This window comes from Ostrinia furnacalis, unplaced genomic scaffold, assembly GCF_004193835.3.
Source record: "Ostrinia furnacalis isolate ACB-3 unplaced genomic scaffold, ASM419383v2 OfSCF5501, whole genome shotgun sequence".
Classification (NCBI taxonomy): domain Eukaryota; kingdom Metazoa; phylum Arthropoda; class Insecta; order Lepidoptera; family Crambidae; genus Ostrinia; species Ostrinia furnacalis.
In genome coordinates, this window is record NW_021135740.1 from 70,799 (window position 1) to 94,843 (window position 24,045).

At 37.2% G+C, this 24,045-nt stretch overlaps 1 protein-coding gene across 1 annotated transcript; it reads left to right on the forward strand.

The window, feature by feature from the left end:
* Positions 1-486: 486 nt before the first annotated feature.
* Positions 487-23,753, forward strand: LOC114361294 (dynein beta chain, ciliary-like). Its single transcript, XM_028316288.1, is given in 65 exon segments — positions 487-793; positions 898-1,055; positions 1,252-1,474; positions 1,631-1,783; positions 1,949-2,160; positions 2,232-2,747; positions 2,819-2,929; positions 3,004-3,132; positions 3,729-3,990; positions 4,076-4,224; positions 4,304-4,515; positions 4,612-5,176; positions 5,262-5,397; positions 5,478-5,659; positions 5,798-5,956; positions 6,257-6,430; positions 6,507-6,652; positions 6,737-6,863; positions 6,943-6,972; positions 7,056-7,301; positions 7,385-7,609; positions 7,728-7,954; positions 8,648-8,789; positions 8,874-9,286; positions 9,868-10,003; positions 10,117-10,251; positions 10,330-10,460; positions 10,544-10,877; positions 10,956-11,668; positions 11,746-11,912; positions 11,915-12,046; positions 12,132-12,283; positions 12,363-12,499; positions 12,584-13,050; positions 13,128-13,243; positions 13,322-13,483; positions 13,567-13,766; positions 14,056-14,212; positions 14,322-14,510; positions 14,590-14,829; positions 14,956-15,146; positions 15,235-15,404; positions 15,566-15,828; positions 15,896-16,016; positions 16,132-16,307; positions 16,503-16,672; positions 17,371-17,506; positions 17,590-17,754; positions 17,838-18,031; positions 18,126-18,495; positions 18,568-18,708; positions 18,785-18,955; positions 19,094-19,330; positions 20,135-20,214; positions 20,288-20,564; positions 20,646-20,837; positions 20,974-21,145; positions 21,221-21,396; positions 21,490-21,732; positions 21,808-21,990; positions 22,116-22,175; positions 22,266-22,379; positions 22,456-22,604; positions 22,745-22,877; positions 23,175-23,753. Coding segments are annotated over 65 exon segments (13,218 nt in total). The 3' UTR covers positions 23,337-23,753.
* Positions 23,754-24,045: the final 292 nt, after the last annotated feature.

Genomic DNA, 24,045 nt, shown 5'->3' on the forward strand with positions numbered 1-24,045 from the left:
TACTTACCTAACAGCACGCGTGCTTTCAAAGTTCGGGTATCATATTTCTTATTAAAATCAAATTGTATGTGTGACTTACTCGTATTTACCTATCCCACAATCAAGTATTATCGCTTTTTGCATTAATTCAACTTAATTATTGTCAATTCATTTTGGTATTTAAGCTTAACGAGTTCGGTATTGCATAATTTTGTAAGTTATTTACCTCAGTAAGTAGAGGTATATTAAAAACTGATTCGAAACAATGTTTGCGCACTGTACCCAATTATTCAAAAAGGCATCCGATGCTCGTTAGAGAGGGATATCGTCAAGGCTGTGCAGACTTGCGTGACTACTGCTCACCAGCTCAACCAAGCCGACTTACCGTCAGACTATATCCGACCGTCATCGCATCAGCGCGGTAGGACTTCAGTAGCAAAACAACTCAGCACAAAGTACCGGCACTCCAACCACTATTATAGAACTATGGGAAACAAAACCTAAGGAATGGATCTGCCGCCTGCCCCTACCCAAGACCCCCGCTACGACTTCATAGGACTCTTCACGTTGAAAGCCCTGAAGTTGAAACCAGAAAAATGGCTTCGAGTTATAACTACAGAGGAGTACAAAGCCGTAGTAGACCAGTTCCTCAACCAGCCTCTGCCTTTGCTGTTGGTGGTGGTGTTGACGAATGCCAACCAGCTCGTCCCGGTGGTGTCCTTTCCGTGCAATTTGAAGAACAAGTCATGTTACTTCGTGAAGTCGATGCCAGATGTCGTCCCGAAGGAAGGGTGTGGTGAAATGCTTATTTATGGTATGTGTGCAATCACTTATTATTTTAGACTTCAAGTTTTATAGTATGAACCTAATAGGGTGACATATGAATTTGAAACAAACATTTTTTTGTGTTTGAATTAGGTGATCTGGCACCAAAACTAATAGACGAACTAGCGTCTTTGGTGGACGAAATATTCGTGCCTCTGCTGTCGAACCCCATCAACCACGAAGGGTGGCCCCTCGTCGTGTCCCAGGATATCCTGAAGCAGATCCATAATTTGAAGAGCACTGTTAATGAGGTAATTTAGTAAACATACCTATTACTTACTCGCCAACATGGCTACAATAGAGTCCATTCTCTCTGAATTTAAAAGCACAACAATTTTGGAATTGTCTACGGCTAAAAATAATTAAAACAATATGCATTTTTTTCATAGGTAAGCATTCCCAAAGAGAGTAACTGTACCTATTTATAACTTATTTTTAAATGTGTAGGTAAAAGGCAAAGTAAACGGCCAGACCATACTCCCTCTACCAGTGGGGGTAGAACTAGTCCATGATGCGGAGAAGCAAGTGCTGAGAGGCGAGGAGGTGGATCTGTACCTAAAGAGCGCTATTGAAGGCGTCGTCATCAAGTGGGCTCAGCAGGTCAATGACGTCATGAACGATGACTCTGCACTGGCTTTCGAGAATGGACAGAACCCACTGCCGAGTGTTGGTAAGAACTCATTCCTCACTTTCTTTTAATTTGGTGCGGTATACTCGTATTATATTGAATTTCTGAATAATTCAACTTTATTCACCACCTGTAAAGAAACATTTAACACCGGGCCATGAGTATAATAATTAAAATTCTTTATTATAATCTTCATAGAGCTCGCCTATTGGAGGTCCAGGCTCAACAACCTGAACTACATTTACGACCAGCTGTGCAGCGAGCGCGTGCGCTGCATGTCCGTCATACTCGAGAAGACTTCCTCTGCTTATTACCCTTGCTACAGCCGATTGTACAAAAACACCATCTCTGGTAAGACCTCTTGAATGATTCTAGTCAAGTTACGAAAGAGTTTGAGCGTATATCAGTTCCTTCTTCCCCCAAAAAATTTTAAAAATTATGTTTCTTGGTGTCTACCAGCACGTTAGTAATTTTATTATTAACCATTACTTATTAATGTAACTTACTTTATTTTAGCTTTAGAAGAAGCAAAAGAAATCGACTTGTATATCCATACTTTAGACAAACACTTCTTCAAATTAGAAATAGCCGATTTCACGGAATGTCAAGTCTTGTTTCGACCAATGTTTCATGTGATTTGCATGATTTGGCGAGACTCCAAATACTACTGTAGTTCTTCAAAGTTGATTGTGCTGCTGAAGCAAATAAATAATCTACTTATTTATACGGTAGGTGAAGTTATCGATTCGGAAATTAACAATAGATTTCTGAACTTATGGTTTATTTTTGATTATTTTAGGCGAAAAAATGTCTTGATCCAACAACCATCTTTCAAAGTGATATCACTGAAGCAGCGTTGCGCATACGCCTAAGCATTGAAGCTATAAAGGACTATAGGACTACTTTTGATTACTTTAAAGACAACTTGCAGAAATACTTTGGGGAAAGAAAAGTATCACCGTGGGTCTTCGATACAAACGCCGTTTTTGAAAGACTGGATAAATTTTCAGAACGGCTCACTACTATTCTGTGGTTTTTTGAAACGGTCTTAGAATTCCGGAAACTAGATAACATAGAAATAGGTGGCATCAAAGGTAAAATACTCAGTGGGGAGTTGAGGGAGATTTCAACAGAATTCGAATCTTACTATCAAGGTTTCGCGTCAAAGACTTACGATGTTCTCGACCCTGATGACGTAAGGTTTATAGCAGATTTCAAAGGATTTCAAGAAAATATCATTGATTTGGATTTAAAATTGGCAACTGTTTTAGTTGACGCTTTTGATAACTATCCTACACTGGATGATATATTCAAGGTAGGTAATATTACGCTATAAATCAGAAATAATTGTGAAGGAAAGTTTAACATGAGCTTATATTTTTGCAGCTGATCGAAATAGCTGGAACAATATTGGATCGCCCTTTGATAAAGAGTCAATTCGCAGCTAAGTTCGCCGAGATAATTGATATGCTCGACAAAGAAATGACAGCATGCGAAGTAAGTGTGATCCCACAATCGATTTATTTCGTTGAGACTCTATACCAACTCATCGAACTCTACCACTTTCACAGACGAAGTACAACGAGCAACTTGAACGTCTTGAAAACTTCGGTATTATGGAGATTGATGTTTACATGCCTCCCGTAGCAGGAGGATTGGCATTCATGTCGACGCTGGCTGCCAGGATCACCAAGCCTGTAGTCAGCTTTCGCAATTTGCCGCACCCGTAAGTTGACCTGGGTGGGGCAAATTGCGAAAGCCGATTGGAGACTTACGATCAACACTTGCATTAGACCACACCTGAAAATCGTGAGAGACCCATTTTTATTTAGATGCATTCAGCGCAGAATACACCGCATTAGATGTTGTAGAAAAACACAAATGAAAATTGAAAAACTGTAGTCGTTAGAGCTGTTGTTATGCACAATACACATTATAAAATCGCTTTAGATTATGTTTTCAGTGAACAGATTTTGATTCAATTTACCCGTGTATAGCATAAAGGGTGCGGATGAGGCAATCAAACTGTTCGAAAGATACGATAAACTCATTGCGGACATCAATGATTTCAAACATAAATATTTTCGCGGGTGGGCAATAAATGTGCCATACACTATTGAAGAAAAGATTAATAATTCGATTATAGCTCGTCAGAGTAGCGATTTTATATCAAACTTTAGTCCAAAAGTAAGTATTTCAACTAAATGACTATTATTGAAGATTTTCTTGTCATTAAAAGTTCGTATAGTTGTTATTGTAATACCTTGTACTTTAGTAATGACAGAATGCTCTTCAGATTTTAGATATAATGAAAGAAATTCATCAGCTACTCAGAAATCCAGAGTTTCAAAACGATATACCGAAAGAAGGTCTAGATTTATTTAAAAAACAAGATACTTATAGACTGTATCAAATAAACTTAGGGATTACATTGAAATGGTATAATGAATTGAGAGAAAATAGTCAGCAAGTAGAATTTGATTTAGTGGAGAAAGAAATAAAGGCAATCGATCACTTAATTGAAATATCTGAAAACGAATTAAATTGGAATTCGCCAAGTATGTTTCAGTTAATAACAAATTAATTTAATGTGTCTTTGGTGTGTGTGTTTGGAGTTAAATAATATGCCTTTGTTTATTTAAGATCTGTGGGAGCATTTGCAGGAGCTGCACAAGTTAGTAGGTAATTTATATGAAAGAATGGGAAAAGTACAAGCTAATTTTAAAGACATAAGAGCCGTTATGCGTGAGTGGGAGTGTCTACCTCTTTTTGAAAGAAAGGAAGGGAGGAAGGTAATCATTACTAGCTTACTAAATTTCTATGATCTTTTTAAACTTGTAGGTACTTTCATTATTCCTAATACTATCGTAGGATACGCTCCTTAATTTAGAAGATAGGCAAGATAAGAAAAATAAACGTTATGATACTATAATCAAAACTGCCGAACGTATTCGTGAACTTATAAGACAGAATATGGAATTGTTTAACATGCAAGAAAACCAAGACTGTGAAGCTTGGAAAAAATACGTTGCTTTTGTCGACGATTTGATGGAAGACTCTTTGTATAAATGTATTGCTTGTAGGTAAGTGTCAGCTCGTAATTTGAGTACAATTTTAATCAAATTACAATGTTTTAGTATAAATTGGATAGGTTTATGTTGATACGTTCTTTATTTTAGTTTGGGCTATATTTCTGAGCATATGAACCCTAAACATAATCTGGCTCCATTGTTGAAAGCTCAATTAGAACTTTTGGATCCTGAAATGGTTTTCGATCCAACTTTAGATGTAAATGATGAAAAAGGCTTAATGGCTATATTGAAAGGGATAATTGAAGACATACTAAAAATGTCCACCCTCATTGAAAGAATCGACGTTTCTAAAGAAACATCCTATGAACACGAAATTCTAAATAATAGCGTTATTATAGAAATTAAAAATGAGATCATAAATGAGGTAAATAAGGTAATAGACGACGCTAATAAATTCTGCAAAACATTTGAACCTTACTATTACCTCTGGTTAGAAGAAAGAGATGGAGTTATGGAGATATTTTTAACCTATGGAAGAATACTAACACCAGAAGAGATGGATAGGATTGGTTCAGAAGATGACGAAAATCCAGCACCTAAAGCACGTGCTCCTACGATGAAAGGATTTAGACAGCAAATAGATCATTTTGAAAATCTTTTCTTGGAGATTGAAGAAATTGATCCATACAAAGTATTTGATTGTTGGTTTCAGGTAACTCTTTATGCTGTTTTTAAATGAAGGAAGTACTGGGATCAGCTTAGATAGAGACATCTTCATACACAAAACTGTGTTGCAGGTCGACATCAGGCCCTTCTTGCAAGCCCTCTTAAATTTGACTAGAAAATGGGGAAATATGTACAAAGAACATTTGGTAGAGCTTGTGACATCAAACTTGACTGATTTGGGTAATTTCATTCGTAAAGCTGACGAAGGTAGGTTAGCCCACTGAAGTCAAAATATCAAAAGTTGTGACTTTCTAATATCCACAATTATTCTGATGTATGTTTTGTAGGACTTATTCAGCCTGTAGTGGAAGGTGATTATCAAGCTCTTATTAATGTGATGGGGTATTTGATGAACGTCAAAGATCGGACTGAAGCTACTGATAAAATGTTTCAACCAGTCACAGAGACTATCAATCTCCTCAAGTTCTACTTGGTTGATATACCTGAGGAAGTTAACGTTTTACTTCAGGTAGGTAATTAGTAATGTAATTAACCGCAGATTAGTAGTAGATCTAAAAATTGCAGTAGAGCTTAGAACGAATTAGAAATTTCATCAGGAAGAGTTGTTTAAGATAAAATATTTTTAACCATAATATTATTATTTAAGGAACTACCTCTACAATGGGCAGCAACTAAGAAATTAGCAGGAACAGTAAAACAAACAGTTGCTGCTCTACAACAAGCTGAAGTTAGTGGCATCAAAGAGAAAATAAAAATATTTGACGCACTAGCTATACACTACAAGGAAGTGTTTAAAAGATACAACGTATGTATTGACTGACAGATTTTTGTTATTACCTATTTGATACCGTTTGTTAAAATCATAATGATGCTCGCTTGTTATGAAGTTCTTTGCTTACGTAAAATATGAACCGACAGTATTTTATGCTCGAGATATTATCACCTATCAGAGATAATACCCGTGAATATGCTCTAATAGCTCATTGTAGGTTAATGTTTAACTATCTAGTAGTTTAAACTATACTTGTAATGCATAACATACCACGATAGACGAGGTAATTTTAAAAGATATTTATGTTATACTTAATTATAATGATCTTTGCAGTTTTTTAAATTCGACTGTCAAAATCCGTACGAAGTGATGGCCAGAGTGGATTTAGAGATGTCTCATTTAGAAACAGAAATGAATAATATACAAGAATCCGGTTCATTGTTTGAAGTGAATGTGCCAGAGTTTAAGATACTGAAGCAATGTAGAAAAGAACTGCGAATGTTAAAGGTACATAAAATAATTTTGATTAATTTAATTATAGTTAGAAATAAACGCTTATGGCTTAACCATTGTATGCTTTCAGCAACTTTGGGACTACGTTTACATAGTGAAAACTAGCATTGAGAATTGGAAAACTACTCCATGGCGGAAAATTGACGTGGAAAACATGGACATAGAATGTAAAAAGTTTGCAAAAGAAATCAGACTTTTAGATAAGGAAATGAGGGGGTATGATTATTTTATTTCAATAATTAAAGAAACTTAAATGCAATTAATCTATTGATCACCAATGATGATTGTGTTTATTTGTAGTTGGGATACTTACATCAACTTAGAGGCTAATGTAAAAAATATGTTGACGTCTGTGCGAGCTGTTGGTGAACTGCAAAATCCAGCCATCAGAGATCGTCACTGGGATCAGTTACTGACAAGCACGAAGGTTGGTTAATGTTTTTTAAGTGTTTCTCTTTATATGTTTTAAATGGAATAATTGAATATCAACATTTTATGGTTTATAGAGTTTGGCCGCTTTACCCTCAGAGCTTACAGTAAGTACACCGTTTTAATAAGTAATGGCGTGCAGGTATTCTTGCTGAACAATTTAATATAGAAATAATTATGATTTTATTAGATTCGAATTGTAATGGATGATAATGCCACACTCGCTGATTTGCTACTTCTGAACCTTCACGAATGTGTGGAGGAAGTAAAAAATATAGTAGACAAAGCTGTAAAAGAGATGTCAATGGAAAAAGTTCTTAGAGACCTAGATGCGACATGGAAAAGAATGGAGTTTGATCAAGACATCCATCCAAAAAATGGTGCCCTATTGCTAAAAGCTAGGGAAGAGCTGATAGAAACTTTAGAAGAAAATCAGGTAGGTACCCAGGCTTTGCGATTTGTAGAATATGCTATGTTGGATGAGTGACAAGCACAAAATAAATTTGAGATATTTTTTAGGTTTTGGTCCAAAATTTAATGACGTCAAAGTATATTGCGCACTTCTTGAAAGAAGTCTCGTGCTGGCAGCACAAGTTATCCACCGCAGACCAAGTGATTACCATGTGGTTCGAAGTGCAGCGGACTTGGGCTAACATGGAGAGCATATTTATGAGCTCTGATGACATCAGGATACAATTACCTGAAGATTCAGACAGATTTGATAAAATTGATGCAGCATTTAGGGTACCTATTATGTTTTAAGTATTTTTCATTGTAAAAAAAGAAAGCTAGAATATAATCACCGGTTGGGATTTGGGATTGGGATTTCAATTTCATTTACATTTTATTATTTTCTTTCTAGAATTTATCTATAGAAATGGCCAAAACTCCAAACGTAGTGAAAGGAACTAACCAAGAAGGGTTAATTGAGAAACTCGAAGATTTACAGAAGGATTTGCTTCTTTGCGAGAAAGCACTCTCGGAATATTTAGAAACTAAAAGATTGGCATTCCCAAGATTTTATTTCGTGTCCTCCGCGGACCTTTTGGATATTTTGTCTAATGGTGATCAAGCTGATCTTGTAATAAGGTAAAACAATACATAGGCGATTAGATTTGTATTCCTAAAAAGTACAGTAGGCATAAGTTTCATCTATACTTATAATAAATCTGTAAAGAGGTCAATTCTGTACATTAAATATATTTTCAAAATAACTATCAGGGGGTGATTAGTGATCGATACTGATGCCAAAAATGCAATCAGTAAAATTTTTGTCTGTCTGTCTGTCTTTCTGTCTGTCTGTCTGTCTGTCTGTCTGTCTGTCTGTATGTTCCTTATAGAAACAAAAACTACTCGACGGATTTTAACGAAANATCGCTTCACTCGACCATATTAGAGGGAATGTAACGACCCGCCTCATTGGGATTTAAGAATCCCATCCAGTACCTAATTTACATTTTATTATGTTCTTTCTAGAATTTATCCATAGAAATGGCCAAAACTCCAAACGTAGTGAAAGGAACTAACCAAGAAGGGTTAATTGAGAAACTCGAAGATTTACAGAATGATTTGCTTCTTTGCGAGAAAGCACTCTCGGAATATTTAGAAACGAAAAGATTGGCATTCCCAAGATTTTATTTCGTGTCCTCCGCGGACCTTTTGGATATTTTGTCTAATGGTGATCAAGCTGATCTTGTAATAAGGTAAAACAATACATAGGCGATTACATTTGTATTCCTAAAAAGTACAGTAGGCATAAGTTTCATAACTTAATATTTTTAGACATCTCACAAAACTTTTTGACTCAATGGCAATTCTGAGGTTTATTGAAAGCGAGAACCCAGAAGAAAAATTGGCAATGGGAATGATAGCCAAGGACACTGAATATGTGACATTCCACGGGACGTGTGACTGTACTGGCCCAGTAAGTATCTGGCGTACTTTTAACATCGTGTTCGAGAACCTAATTCAACAGATGGTATCTATGTAACTGTTCACAAAATTACAGGTAGAAATATGGTTAAATAGACTCCAAGACATGATGAGGTCCACGATTCGTCAATATTTTGAAGATGCTGTAATCTCTCTCGAAGTAAAACCACGAGAAGAGTGGCTTTTCGATTTCATGGCCCAAGTATCTCTCTGTGGTTCGCAAATTTGGTGGACCACCGAAGTGAATAACGCCTTTGTAAGAATAGAAGGTGGTTACGAAAATGGTTTGAAAGATTATTACAAGAAACAGTTGCATCAACTTAGTACGTTGATCACGTTACTAATAGGGGAGCTCAGTAAGCAGGACAGGCAGAAGGTGATGACGATTTGTACTATTGATGTCCATTCGAGAGATGTAGTCAACAAATTGATCTTGGCTAAAGTGGATGAAGGTTCATCTTTTCAATGGCAATCGCAACTGAGACACAGGTTTTAAGAAACAATATTACAATAATTAGTAAATTGAAATCAAATGCACTGTTGTCTCTTGCTCATAAGATATAAATTTTCACTTCTTTTTCACTGTCAAATGAATAATACTAATTCCGGAACATAACCAAATTAGTCATATAACTCTAGATATTTTAAAGTAATTAAATTAATTAATAAAGTTATGAATAAATGGTATTAAATTAGACACGCACTTTTTAATATATTCAATTTATAAATCAATTATAAAAAATCGTTTACATAATATTATTTAAATAATTTTATATTGGAATAATTAGCACATCATTATCTTTTTACATCTATAGGAGCAATTACACGTAGAAGAATTTCCAGTTTGCAGTGGACACACTCCAAGCCTTGGTAAATAATATGTTTCTAAATTATTCACAACTTATAATATTAAAAGACAAAATGATGAAATACGAACTCTAAAAAACTGAGTAGTGATGTGAGCAAAATTTTAATAAATTTTGCAACTTGTTCGGTGACGGTGTTCCGTTTTTCAATTTGACCAAGGAAATTATTAATGACTTTATGAGGTGTAGATATCATTTTTATAGATGGGGCAAGGCTGAAGGGCACTGTTTTGCTAATATCTGCGACGCGCAATTCAAATACAGTTACGAATACTTGGGAAACACCCCAAGACTGGTCATAACACCATTGACTGACAGGTGCTACATCACGCTAACTCAGGTCAGTTTCTTTCCATAGGGTCTACCAGGAACTGCTCATGAAATATGTAATACATTCACATTTACCATACCACATTTTAAATGTGGTTAATTAACTTTTTTGTTCCTTTAAAGTCTTTACATCTTATAATGGGAGGAGGCCCAGCAGGCCCAGCTGGTACAGGGAAAACAGAAACTACGAAAGACTTAGGAAGAGCCTTGGGCATTATGGTTTATGTCTTCAATTGCTCTGAACAAATGGATTACCAGGTGAATAACGCTATCATAAAGAAATGTTTTTGAATAATATGATGCACGGAATGTATTATCAAAAATAATGGTTTTCAGTCTTGTGGCAATATTTACAAAGGATTAGCACAAACAGGAGCTTGGGGATGCTTTGATGAGTTCAACAGGATCTCTGTTGAAGTGCTATCCGTAGTAGCAGTACAAGTGAAATCTATACAGGATGCCATAAGGTAAGATACCTAGCAATCAAAAATGATTTTTTTATTAAGATTGTCTAAAAGCTACAATATTGCCTATTTTTGTGATATTTCAGGGACAAAAAACAGCAGTTCAATTTTATGGGAGAAATAATATCATTAGTACCAAGCGTTGGAGTATTTGTAACAATGAACCCTGGCTACGCAGGCAGAACAGAATTGCCAGAAAATCTAAAGGCACTGTTCAGACCTTGCGCCATGGTTGTACCAGATTTCGAATTGATTTGTGAAATCATGTTGGTAGCTGAGGGTTTCCAAGAGGCGAAAATCCTTGCAAGCAAGTTTATAACTTTGTACACTTTATGTAAGGAACTGTTGTCGAAGCAAGATCATTATGATTGGGGACTGAGAGCTATAAAATCTGTATTAGTAGTAGCGGGGTCTTTGAAGGTAAGTTTTAGCTGTACACACACACTTTGAGGTCTTTATAATCGAAAATAGCCTAATGTTAAATATTAATTTCTTTAGAGAGGAGACCCTGGCCGTCCTGAAGAAGAAGTGTTGATGAGGACGCTACGGGACTTCAATATTCCTAAGATTGTAATTGATGACATGTCAGTATTTATTGGTCTTGTTAGCGACTTATTCCCGGCAATAGATGTACCACGCAGGAGAGATTTGGATTTCGAGAAGATTGTAAAACAAGCAGCTAGAGATCTTCTCCTGCAAGCTGAAGACAATTTCGTTATGAAAGTTGTCCAACTGGAAGAGTTATTAGAAGTTCGACATTCAGTGTTTGTTGTTGGCAATGCCGGTTGTGGTAAAACTCAAGTATGGAAAACTCTTTTCAAAACATACCAGAATATTGAAAAGAAACCAATCTTTAACGATTTGAACCCAAAAGCTGTAACAAATGACGAGTTATTCGGTATCATCAATCCAGCAACCAGAGAATGGAAAGATGGCCTCTTCTCGGTCATAATGAGAGACCAAGCTAATTTAGGGGGAGATAACCCGAAATGGATTGTCTTAGATGGGGATATAGACCCGATGTGGATTGAGTCATTGAATACTGTGATGGATGATAATAAAATATTGACACTGGCTAGCAATGAACGAATTGCTGTTACTCCCTCTATGCGGCTTATGTTTGAGATTTCTAATTTACGGACTGCTACTCCAGCTACAGTTTCTAGAGCTGGTATTCTTTATATCAACCCTCAAGATTTGGGATGGAATCCGTGAGTAAATTCATAGTGTAATTGTGATTTGGGTAGTAATCAGTACGAAGATTCTAAAAATGAAACTTTTATTACAGTTATGTTACGAGTTGGATTGAAACAAGGGAAGATCCAACTGAAAAAGCAAATTTAGTTAACCTTTTCGATAATTACGTCCCGTCGTGTGTAGAAACCTTAGGAGGCAGATTCAAAACGATAACTCCTATAGTAGAGATGGCTCATATTCAGATGTTGTGTCATCTGTTGAGTGCCTGTTTATCCCTGCAAACACTCCAGTCGGCTGCCCGAAGGAATGGCATGAAATATACTTTGTTTTTGCTTGTGTCTGGGCGTTCGGATCAGCGTTGTATCACGAGCCAGGGATTGATTACAGAATGGGTATGCTATTTGATTATTTTATTTCAGCATTAACTTAGAGTAACAGTAAGTTTGTGGCATTTTATTTTGTTCTTTTTTCCCATAGAGTTTTCCAAGTGGTGGGCGAAAGAATACAAATCCGTCCCGTTCCCACCAGAAGGAACAGTGTTCGACTACTTTATAAATGAGAAGAAACAGTTCATTCCTTGGACAGAGAAAATACCAAAATTCGAATTGGACACCGACACTCCATTACAAGTTAGTACCTACTACACGGTATTATTGCTGTAAATAATAATAGTCAAAACAATTTTCTTATGCCCGATGATTGTTTTAGGCTGTACTTGTACCAACAGCAGAAACATTGAGAGTGAGGTTCTTTCTGGATTTGCTAATGAAAGACAAACATCCAGTTATGTTGGTCGGTGGTGCTGGTTGTGGTAAAACTGTCTTAGTTAATGAGAAGTTGCAGTCGTAAGTTAAAGCTGCATCTTGAAAATTAATAAATCAGGCACTTAGATTAGATACTCTTACTAATCTTTGATGTACTTTCTTCAGACTTCCAGAAAACTACGCCATCCAATCAGTACCATTTAATTTCTACACCACATCTGAAATGCTGCAGAAGATCTTAGAAAAACCTCTAGAGAAAAAGGCCGGTCGAAATTACGGTCCTCCAGGGAATAAGACTCTGATTTACTTCATAGATGACATGAACATGCCCGAAGTAGATGCTTACGGAACTGTCCAACCACATACTATAATAAGGCAGCACATAGACTACCATCATTGGTATGATCGTACCAAGCTTTCTCTAAAAGATATTCACAATACCCAGTACGTTTCTTGTATGAATCCAAAGTCGGGCAGTTTCACTATTAACCCAAGATTACAAAGGCACTTCTCTGTGTTTGCTGTCAGCTTTCCTAATAACGAGGCGCTGAACTATATTTATTACTCCATTTTGTATCAGCATTTGACTAACCCGGAGTTTAGGATTAATCCTTTGGTGATCAAATTATCTTGTAAGTTTTACATTAGTCACGTTTTTGTTTAATTTTTATAAAAAAAATATAAATATGACTGTAATTATTTATTTCAGCAACTATGGTCAAAGTTACAATATTATTGCATAATAAAGTCAATCAAATATTTCTTCCCACTGCATTAAAATTCCATTACATCTTCAATCTTCGAGATTTGTCTAATATCTTCCAGGTAAGGAACTTGTATTTAATTTGTTTCTGAATAACGGTAATTAATGCTTAATTCTCAGAGTTTATTTTAATGTCTTAGGGTTTCCTATTCACCACCAATGAGTGCTTGCTGAATCCATCAGATTTGATTAGGCTATGGATACATGAAACTAGTCGAGTTTACGGAGACAAATTGACAGAGGAAAAAGATATCGAAGCCTTTGCGAAAATGCAAGTTGACATGCTAAAGAAGAATTTAGATGTAAGTAAACTTCCGAGGGACAAAAATAATTATTTTGATAAAAGTAACTATGGAATACTTAATCGAACTATGGAAATTTTCAGGAGATAGAAGACCAAGTAGTTTTCAAGAAACCCAACATTTATTGTCATTTTGCTGACGGCATAGGTGATCCCAAGTACATGCCGATAGAGTCATGGGAGCACTTGAGCAAACTTCTCAACGAGGCCATGGCTAGCTACAATGACCTCATTGCAGCTATGAGCTTAGTGCTTTTTGAAGATGCCATGGCGCATATTTGCAGGTTCCTAATTTTTCTTTTAAAGGGTGACATTTCTGATCATCAAAAATAGATAGGTATATAAAATTGTTGAATAATTTCTCGCGGGTGTCGTAAGAGGCGACTTAGGGACTACACATCAAACAGAGAATGGGCAGCAGCGCTCTCTGAAAAACATCAATCTTTTAAACTGCGATTTCCAACCCGCCTGCCAAGCGTGGAGATTATGGCAAAACCCTCCACTATAGTGGAGGAGGCTCATAGTCCAGCAGTGACCTGTAAAGGGCTGTTGATGAATTTCTCGTATTTTCAGGATTAGTCGTATCCTGGAGAGTCCTCGAGGCAGCGCTCTCTTAGTTGGTGTAGGTGGTTTTGGCAAACAGTCGTTATCGCGATTAGCTGCATTTATATCTACTTTGGAAGTCCTACAAATCCAGTTAAAGAAAGGCTATGGAGTTGCTGATTTGAAGGTAAATCCAAATCCATATTACCTTATTTACCTACTATGGTTAGGTTTTGAAAATGTATTTAACTCGCTTAGTGAATATGTACAAATCATACATCACCATAATTTTACAGAATGAACTCAATGGTCTATACATAAAAACTGGCCTCAAAAATGTTGGTGTAATGTTTCTGATGACGGACGCACAGGTGGCCAATGAACAGTTTCTTGTGCTCATCAATGACCTGTTGGCATCTGGCGAGGTAGCTGATCTATTCCCTGACGATGAAGTTGAAAATATATTGGGCGCTGTGAGAAATGAGGTAATATCAGCGAAAAAAGTCATAATGATGCTGATGTCTGAAAATCTTTTTTTATGACATAAAAATTATACTTCTACAGGTAAAAGCAGCAGGATTACCAGATACAAGAGAAGTGTGTTGGAAGTTCTTCATAGACCGAGTTCGTAAGCAGCTGAAAGTGGTTTTGTGTTTCTCACCAATAGGGTCCACCTTGAGGGTCAGGGCTAGGAAGTTCCCGGCTCTGATCAACTCTACTTCTATCAACTGGTTCCACGAATGGCCGCAAGAGGCTTTGGTGACGGTAGCCATGACTTTTTTGCAAAATTTGGAAGCGCTACCAGTGAGTGTTTTCTTAGAAATGTAGAGTCGACAGCACTGCACTCATTAGAATCATGGAATGTATTTTTGTCAGTCACGATATTCATCAACCAACTCAAGCCAATGGATATGTACTCGTATGTTTCAGGAACCACTGAAGGATTCAGTTGCAAAGTTCATGTCCTACGTACACACTTCAGTGAACAACATTTCCAGAGATTATCTGGCTAATGATCGGAGATACAATTACACGACCCCTAAAAGTTTCCTAGAGCAAATCAGCCTTTACTCCAAATTGATAACGCACAAATCTGTAGATCTATGCGAGAAAATAATAAGGTAAGTTATAATGATGACATTTATTTCACATGCTGTACCTAAGTCATTTCTGTACTTTCGTATCAATCAGTTGAGTTGTATTTGAAAGATTGGAGAATGGCTTGGAGAAGCTCCGCTGTACTGCAGTGCAAGTGGCCGAGCTAAAAAAGAAGCTGGCTGTTGAGGAGATTGATCTGGCGCAGAAGAACGCCATCGCTGACAAACTCATCGAGAACGTCGGCATTGAGACTGCTAAAGTTACTGTTGAGAAAGAACTGGGTATGGTTTTAAAAAAAAAAAAAAAATGCAGGAGCGCTAAGAAACAACTTGGATAAAATATGTTTTTTGGCAATTTCTAAATGACTTCACGTACCTATGTAACCTTTCCGAGTAAATAATCAAATAAATCACTATTTTTTTGCCTTTTCATAATAATATAGCTGACGACGAGGAGGAGAGAGTCGCAGTAATTGCTGACGAAGTGAAGAAGAAACAGAAAGACTGCGCTGAAGATTTGATCAAAGCGGAGCCAGCTCTCCAGGCTGCTCAAGAAGCTTTGAATACACTGAACAAAGCCAACCTTACTGAACTGAAGTCTTTCGGCTCTCCCCCCGATGCAGTGACCAATGTAACTGCTGCTGTGATGGTCATCATGGCTCCTAATGGCAAAATACCGAAGGATAGGAGCTGGAAAGCAGCTAAGGTACGTAACCTAGACTTGTGAAATTTGAAATCAATAGTTGACTTGACTGACCAATGTTTTTTTTTAGCTGGTGATGTCAAAAGTTGACGTGTTTCTAGATGCACTCATAAATTACGATAAAGAAAACATCCATCCAGATGTCATCAAAGCTATACAGCCATATTTGAAAGACGCTGAATTTGAACCAGGTAATCGAAGATGTGCTCGACCACTTAGATTTCTTTAGTTTTGCGTCCACTTATTCATCGAATTATGAGAAGATACTTGACAAGCAATGTAAATTAAAACTAAACCCTATTTTAGAGTTCATAAGATCAAAATCAGCTGCAGCAGCTGGTCTTTGTGCCTGGGTGATAAACATCATAAAGTTCTATGAGGTGTTCTGCGAAGTCATGCCGAAGAGGAACGCATTGTTAGCCGCCAATGCTGAGCTGGCTGAGGCGCAAGAGAGCTTGAAAAACATCAAGGCGAAAGTAGCTGTAAGTATGAGTGTATTCCAATCAGGTGGTGTTCGTTAGACGGTACTTGACTTTGCTTTGCGGAGTTTTGTTCAGAGGCGTTATAAATAATATGCATATTACACCTAAAATATTAACACATTATGTTTGGAAGGTCCTGTTTGATTCTCATTTTACCATTACCATACAGGGTTTTATCAGAATTTCTTATTTTAGGCCCTTGAAGCGTTATTAGCTTCGTTGACGGCTCAGTTCCAAAAAGCCGTGGCCGAGAAGATGAAATGCCAAGCCAAGGCTGATGCCACCAACGCCATCATTTCTCTAGCCAACCGGCTCGTCAACGGACTGGCCAGTGAGAATATTCGCTGGGCTGAGGCGGTCACAAAGTATGTACACATAGCTTTAATTTTTATGTATGCTGCTATAAGCTGTAGTTGCGTTTTGATTCAGGTACTGGTACGTTATCTAATTCCACATAAAAATAACTCAGATTATGGAATTACGTTATAAAATGTAGTAATTACGTGCGGAAACATCTTATTAGCTACAGTATAAATAAGATAGACTGTGTTGCATAGAACACACTACATTGCCGGTTTTCTAATCTATATATATAAAAGAAAGTCGTGTTAGTTACTCCACTTATAACTCAAGAACGGCTGAACCGATTTAGCTGAAAATTGTCAGGGAGGTAGTTTAGAGCCAGGAGAAGGACATAGGATACTTTTTATCCCGTTCGAAATAAAAAAAAGTCTGCTCATTTATTACCATTAAGGCGGAACAAAGTTCGCCGGGTCAGCTAGTTAGATATAAAAGTTTTCCGATTCCGCTTTTCCAGTTTATCGTTAGTTAATTAATGTTCCTCGATTGTCGCCATATTTTATTGTCACGACAAAGTAGAAAAATAAACGACACTGATTAAATTCGACTCTTAAATCATTTAATTATTACGAGTATTTATAAATAACAAAATATTTCTTTGGGCAGCGCATAAACTTTATCACTATATTCATTTGTTTCCTCTACTTCGATCAGTTTTTTGTGAAGTGCTACTGGTAGGAAAATAAGATTTCCGCTATTCCAGCTTCAAGATACAGAGCACAACCTTGCCTGGGGATATCCTGCTGGTGTGTGCCTTTATATCATACGTGGGCTGCTTCACCAAGCCATATCGTCTTGAATTGCAGAGGCTATGGCTTAACTATTTGAAGATGTTAGATGTATGTACATCTTTCCTTCAAATCAACTTAAATATTTTACATACCGTCTTTTATTATTCATGATTTTATGACTTTTTAAACAGCCCGCAGTACCCACAACTGAAGGTTTGGATCCCTTGACGATGTTGACAGATGACACGCAAATCGCCATGTGGCAGAACGAAGGACTACCTTCAGATCGGATGAGCACTGAGAATGCTACTGTACTCTCCAACTCTGACAGATGGCCTTTGATGATTGATCCACAGGTTGGTATCTCTTACGTCACATGAAATTTTGTCCAATGCTCCAATTAGCGACACACTAACTTAATAAACTATTACTTGCACAGCTTCAAGGTGTAAAGTGGATCAAGCAGAAGTATGGTGACAAACTCCAGGTCATCCGACTTGGGCAAAAAGGTTACTTGGAAACAATAGTAGATGCTGTCGTCAAAGGAGAGGTCGTTCTCCTGGAAAACATTGGAGAGACTGTTGACCCGGTGCTTGATCCGTTGCTGGGGAGAATTTTGATCAAGAAAGGAAAGTAAGTTTCAAAAGCGCTTTGATACCCAATAACATTAAAATTATTTGTTAACAACCAAAACATACGAGTAACTATGTAACTCTATCATTTACAGGGCAATCAAGATCGGCGACAAAGAAGTAGAGTATAACCCGAATTTTCGATTGATCATTCACACGAAGTTAGCAAATCCGCACTACCAGCCTGAAATGCAAGCTCAAACAACCCTGGTTAACTTCACCGTAACCAGGGACGGTCTTGAAGACCAGCTCTTAGCCGAAGTAGTCAAAGCCGAAAGACCAGATTTGGAAAGCTTGAAAGCTGAATTAACGAGACAGCAAAATGAATTTAAAATCAAGTTAAAAGAATTAGAAGACAATCTACTGTCGAGCCTTTCGTCTGCAGGAGAAAATATATTAGCAAATCCTGCATTGGTAGATAACTTAGAAACGACGAAAAATACTGCTGATGATATTGAACGAAAGGTACGTACCTAATGAAGCAAGCCTATACAATTTTGTAAGTAAGATCTAAAATTAAAATTTCGAATATTTTAGGTAAATGAAGCGAAGGTTACTTCTTGTGAAATAGATATAGCACGTGAATTCTACCGACCAGCAGCAGCCAGGGCTTCGCTTTTGTACTTCATTCTCAACGATCTGAATATTATCAACCCGATCTACCAGTTTTCCTTAAAGGTTTGTATGAAACATATTTTGGATACAGCAGTTACTTCTAATATAATGAGTCTTTTATAAAAAATGTTAATTTCAGGCCTTCAGCGTAGTATTCCTGAAAGCGTTAAGCCGAGCGAAACCAGCGAGTGACTTGCAAGAGCGCATTAAGAACCTTATAGACTGCATTAGCTTCTCAGTCTTTCAGTATACTTCCAGAGGGTTGTTTGAGTGTGACAAACTTATTTTTGCGTCGCTTGTGACCTTCCAGGTATATTCAAATACCATCCTTATTACTTAATTGCTATCAATCTTTTTTAACCAGAAACTGTGTGTTACTTTTGTTTCAATCAATGGCGCATTATGTTTCTTGTCTTGTCCATTATACTCACCAATGAAACCTTTACAGATACTTGTGATGAGTGAAGAAATATCTCCAGAAGAACTGGACTTCTTACTCCGGTTTCCTATCAAACCACACGTAGCTAGCCCAGTAGACTTTCTTTCTGATCATAGTTGGGGAGGCATCTGTTCTTTGTCTGGAAAGTTGGAGTTCACCAACCTTGATAGAGATATCGAGTCTGCTCCTCTTAAATGGAAAAAGGTCGTTGAGATGGAATGCCCTGAGCGAGAGAAGTTTCCTCAAGTAAGATTATGTTGTTTCTCTAAAGTTTAGACTATAGAATAAGTAGTAACTTGGATGAACTTAATAATTATGAAATGCCTATAGTTACCTATACAGGGTGGAAACGATAAGTGATCTCACTCGATTATTTCTAAACTATACAAGATATCAAAAAACTAGTTACTGATCCTGAAAGTGCTTCATGAGCTCTATCAAACGGTACCAATAATAGGTTAAAGAATAAACTAGATCTATCCGAAAATTCAATGTTTCCGGCTTCCATACATTTGGAACAGCCTCATAATATTAAAAACTACAAAAGATATCGTAAAACTGGTTACTGATCCTAAAAGTGTTTCACGAGCTCTATCCAATAGTATTAATATTAAGTTCCAGAATAAACTGGATCTGTCTAAAAAATAAATGTTTCCATCTTCCATACATTTAGTACTATCACAGATATGGCACTCATCTCTTGATAATATTATAGCAAATTTTATAGCAAATAAAGCCTAAAACTAATGTTTTCCATAAATTATTTTAAATGAGAATGCAATTTACGAGTTTATTTTAAGTTTTAAAAAAATTACACTTCTAATATTGAGTGGTTGGCATACATTTAGTATGGAAGCTGGAAACATTGGATTTTCAGATAGATCCCGTTTATTCTGTAACCTGTTATTGGTACCATTTAAAAGAGCTCGTGAAGCACTTTCAGGATCAGTAACTAGTTTTTCGATATCTGGTATAGTTTAGAAATAATCAAGTGAAATCACTTATCGTTTCCACCCTGTATAATAATATTTTTTTAATGAACATTCTTAGGATTGGGAGGATAAAACACCACTACAACGTCTATGTATGATGCGAGCCTTACGACCAGATAGAATGGTCTATGCAGTAGCGTAAGTAGAAAAAATGTTTCGATATTGAATACAATAACATAAAGTTTTATTTACAAGATTAATGTAACTTTAGAGCATTCATCGAAGAGAAAATGGGTGGGAAATACACAGAAAACAGAACAATGGAATTCAGCAAGTCGTTTGAGGAGACTAGCTCTACCACTCCGATATTCTTCATACTATCTCCAGGAGTGAACCCATTGACCGATGTAGAAAGTTTGGGTAAAGCCATGGGATATACGATTGATGGTGGTAACTTCCACAATGTATCGCTGGGTCAAGGTCAAGAAATAGTGGCTGAGCAGGCAATGGATATGGCTGTGAAGGAGGGGCAATGGGTGGTATTACAGGTTGGTGCTTACTGCATGATATTAATGATGGTAAAAATTTGGATCTAAGCATTAACATAATTGATTATTGTAATGTTACAGAACATTCACTTGGTGAAAAAGTGGCTTCCAACCCTCGAGAAGAAGATGGAAAGTTTTACCAGCGGTTGTCACGACGATTTCAGGTTGTTTATGTCAGCTGAGCCTGCTGAATCGGCGGAGTCCCATATCATACCGCAGGGAATCCTGGAGTCCAGCATAAAGATCACTAACGAACCACCTACAGGAATGCTGGTAATTTATTTAATGATCTCTCGTTCTTCAGATAAGTGTAGATTCAATATCTAAATTTATCTGAGACGGCTGAGTAGTACCTAGTATTTAGCAAGCTCAAGATTATTAAAATAAACGCCAATCTTTTTATTCTCAGGCAAACATCCACAAAGCACTAGACAATTTCACTCAAGAAACGCTGGAGATGTGTGGCAAAGATACCGAGTTTAAAGGCATTCTGTTTGCTCTCTGCTACTTCCATGCAGTTGTAGCAGAAAGGAGAAAGTTTGGACCACAAGGGTGGAACAAAGTATATCCCTTCAACGTTGGTTAGTACCTACTTATTCCTGTTTTAAACACATTCAGGCATTTGGATAGGAATTTAAATTGAGTTTCATTTTCAGGTGACTTGTCCATAAGCGTTTTGGTATTGTACAACTATTTGGAAGCGAATGAGTTCGTTCCTTGGGATGACTTGAGATATCTCTTCGGTGAAATTATGTACGGAGGTCATATCACTGACGACTGGGATCGGCGACTTTGTAACGCGTATTTAGAAGAACTCATGCAACCTGATCTAGTATGTCTTACTCATAATAATATTATGTGACAGAATGTGTGATATCTCTAAGAACCTGGTTATAATGGGTATGATTTATGTTCTTTTGTAAAGGTTGAAGGTGAACTAGAATTAGCACCCGGCTTCATAGCTCCTCCAAATACAGACTATCCTGGCTACCATCAGTACATAGAAGATAAGTTGCCACCAGAATCACCTTACTTATACGGACTCCATCCCAACGCAGAAATTGGGTTTTTGACGACCACTTCTGAGAACCTCTTCAGAACTATATTCGAAATGCAGCCGAGGGACAGTCAGGCTTCTGGTGGAGCTACTGTTACAAGGGAAGAAAAGGTAAGGCTTTATAATTTATTCCTTAATAAGGCAAAAATTAAATGTGATGACTTCTCTCACACTAAATGTTTTTAGGTGAAACTAATGATAGATGAAATCCTGGAGAAGCTGCCAGTAGAATACAACATGGTAGAGATAATGAATAGAGTTGAGGAAAGGACTCCATACATAGTCGTGGCGTTCCAGGAGTGTGAAAGAATGAACGCTCTGACCGGGGAGATGAAGCGTTCGCTGAGAGAGCTGGATCTAGGCTTGAAGGTAAAGTGAAATACATAAACACAGATATTGCATGAATTTCACTAATTTTCTTTCACTGCACATGATCACAGAATAAGTAATAGTACAGGACATGATGTGTAACTGTGTAAAGATGTATTTTTCAGGGGGAGCTGACAATAACATCGGTTATGGAAGAGTTGGATAATGCACTATTTTTGGACCAGGTGAGTTCATTTTTTTAACTTTCAAAATTTAAAAGTAACCTAGTTAACTGATTAATCCATTGATTTAACTACTCGTTCGTATTCATTCAGGTTCCAGTAATATGGTCCAATAAGGCATACCCTTCCTTGTTGGGGCTGGCAGCATGGTTTATAGACTTGACTCTTCGAATCAAAGAGCTTCAGGCATGGGCCACTGATTTTATTGTAAGTAAAGTATCATATTTGTTCAAAATATACTTAATAAGCAGCTACCTACCTATTATTTATTTCCATATTTCAGCTACCACCATCAATATGGTTGCCTGGCTTCTTCAACCCCCAGAGTCTTCTGACGGCTATAATGCAAAGCACAGCTCGAAAGTATGAGTTGCCACTGGACAAAATGTGTCTCCAGTGTGATGTTACGAAGAAAATGATAAAAGATTTTACGTGAGCTTACACTTTGGATACTTTTGATTCTTCAATTTTTTCTGTTATCAACATTTTTAATTTCTTGAAGAGTATTTTTTTTTTATATATTGCATATTGTGATTTTAACTTGATCATGTTTTCAGGATCGTAGACGCCAGATCAGGTCCTCAAGACGGAGCGTTCGTCCACGGACTGCTGATGGAAGGTGCCCGCTGGGACGTCCTGGCTGGGGTCATAGCGGATTCTTTGCTGAAGGAACTCTTCCCACCAATGGCGGTCATCAATGTTAGGGTATGTTTTGGGTAACATTTTAGGGTCCTAGCACGCAAAACTAGCAACCGATGGGGCAACAAAGTTCTGGAATGGAGGCCATGTACCAGCAAGCGCAGCGTGTGACTTAAGTACGTACACCCACAACAGATTGTGATCTTATATACCTACTTGCAGAAAAGCGCTGGATGCAGGCCGCTACCTACCGGCTCATTTATAGAGCACTGGGGGAGGTCTATGTTTAGCAGAGAACGTCTTGTGACTGAAATGATGATGACGATGAAAACGGCCTATAATAACCATTGATGTATTTCACAGGCAATCACCCAGGACAAGCAGGACCTGCGCAACATGTACGAGTGCCCGGTGTACAAGACGCGCACGCGCGGGCCCACCTACGTCTGGACCTTCAACCTCAAGACCAAGGACAAGCCCTCCAAGTGGACCCTCGCCGGAGCCGCGTTGCTGCTGCAAATATAAATAAAATAACCCAATAAAATAAATCGATAGACTGACACGATCTACACTAGAGTAGATCGTGGGAAGCACCTAAGTGCGGGAGCACAGGGCCGGTTGCTGTGCAGCAGTGGACGCCTTGGGCTAAAACGAACGAAACGAAGTAACAAATATCGTGATATTAAAATAGGTATTCTAAGTTCTTGCTTTATGTTTGCCTGAATACAAAACCTTTGCCTTTATTCAATCACTTAAAAGTTTGCTATGTAACGATACGAGATCACTCACTAACGTACTAACTTTACACTCGCCAGATGATCAAGTAAATAAATTACCTAGTCAATTTATTATAATTTGTGTTTAGAATAATAAGAACCTCAAATGACTTTGATAGAACACCACCAATTGTTAAAAAATCACCTTTGGGTACAAAAGGTAAAGAAAAACTCAATAATTATACAAATTTATAATCCAACTGCATTTAAATCATTTGAAATTCCCTAAATAAAAGAAACCTGTTGATCGTTGACACAATAAAAAATTGCTAATTTAGGATAAAATAAAAGTGCAAATAAGTAAGTATGACTAATTCTGAGGTGATGTCATCTTTAATTATGCAGCTTTTGTGAACACAAATGACACAATACTTTTAAAACATTGATCGATGTGGATAGTAAAATTCCATTACAAAGAGGCAAAAGGAATTTAAAAATGTACAACAGATAAAATGATG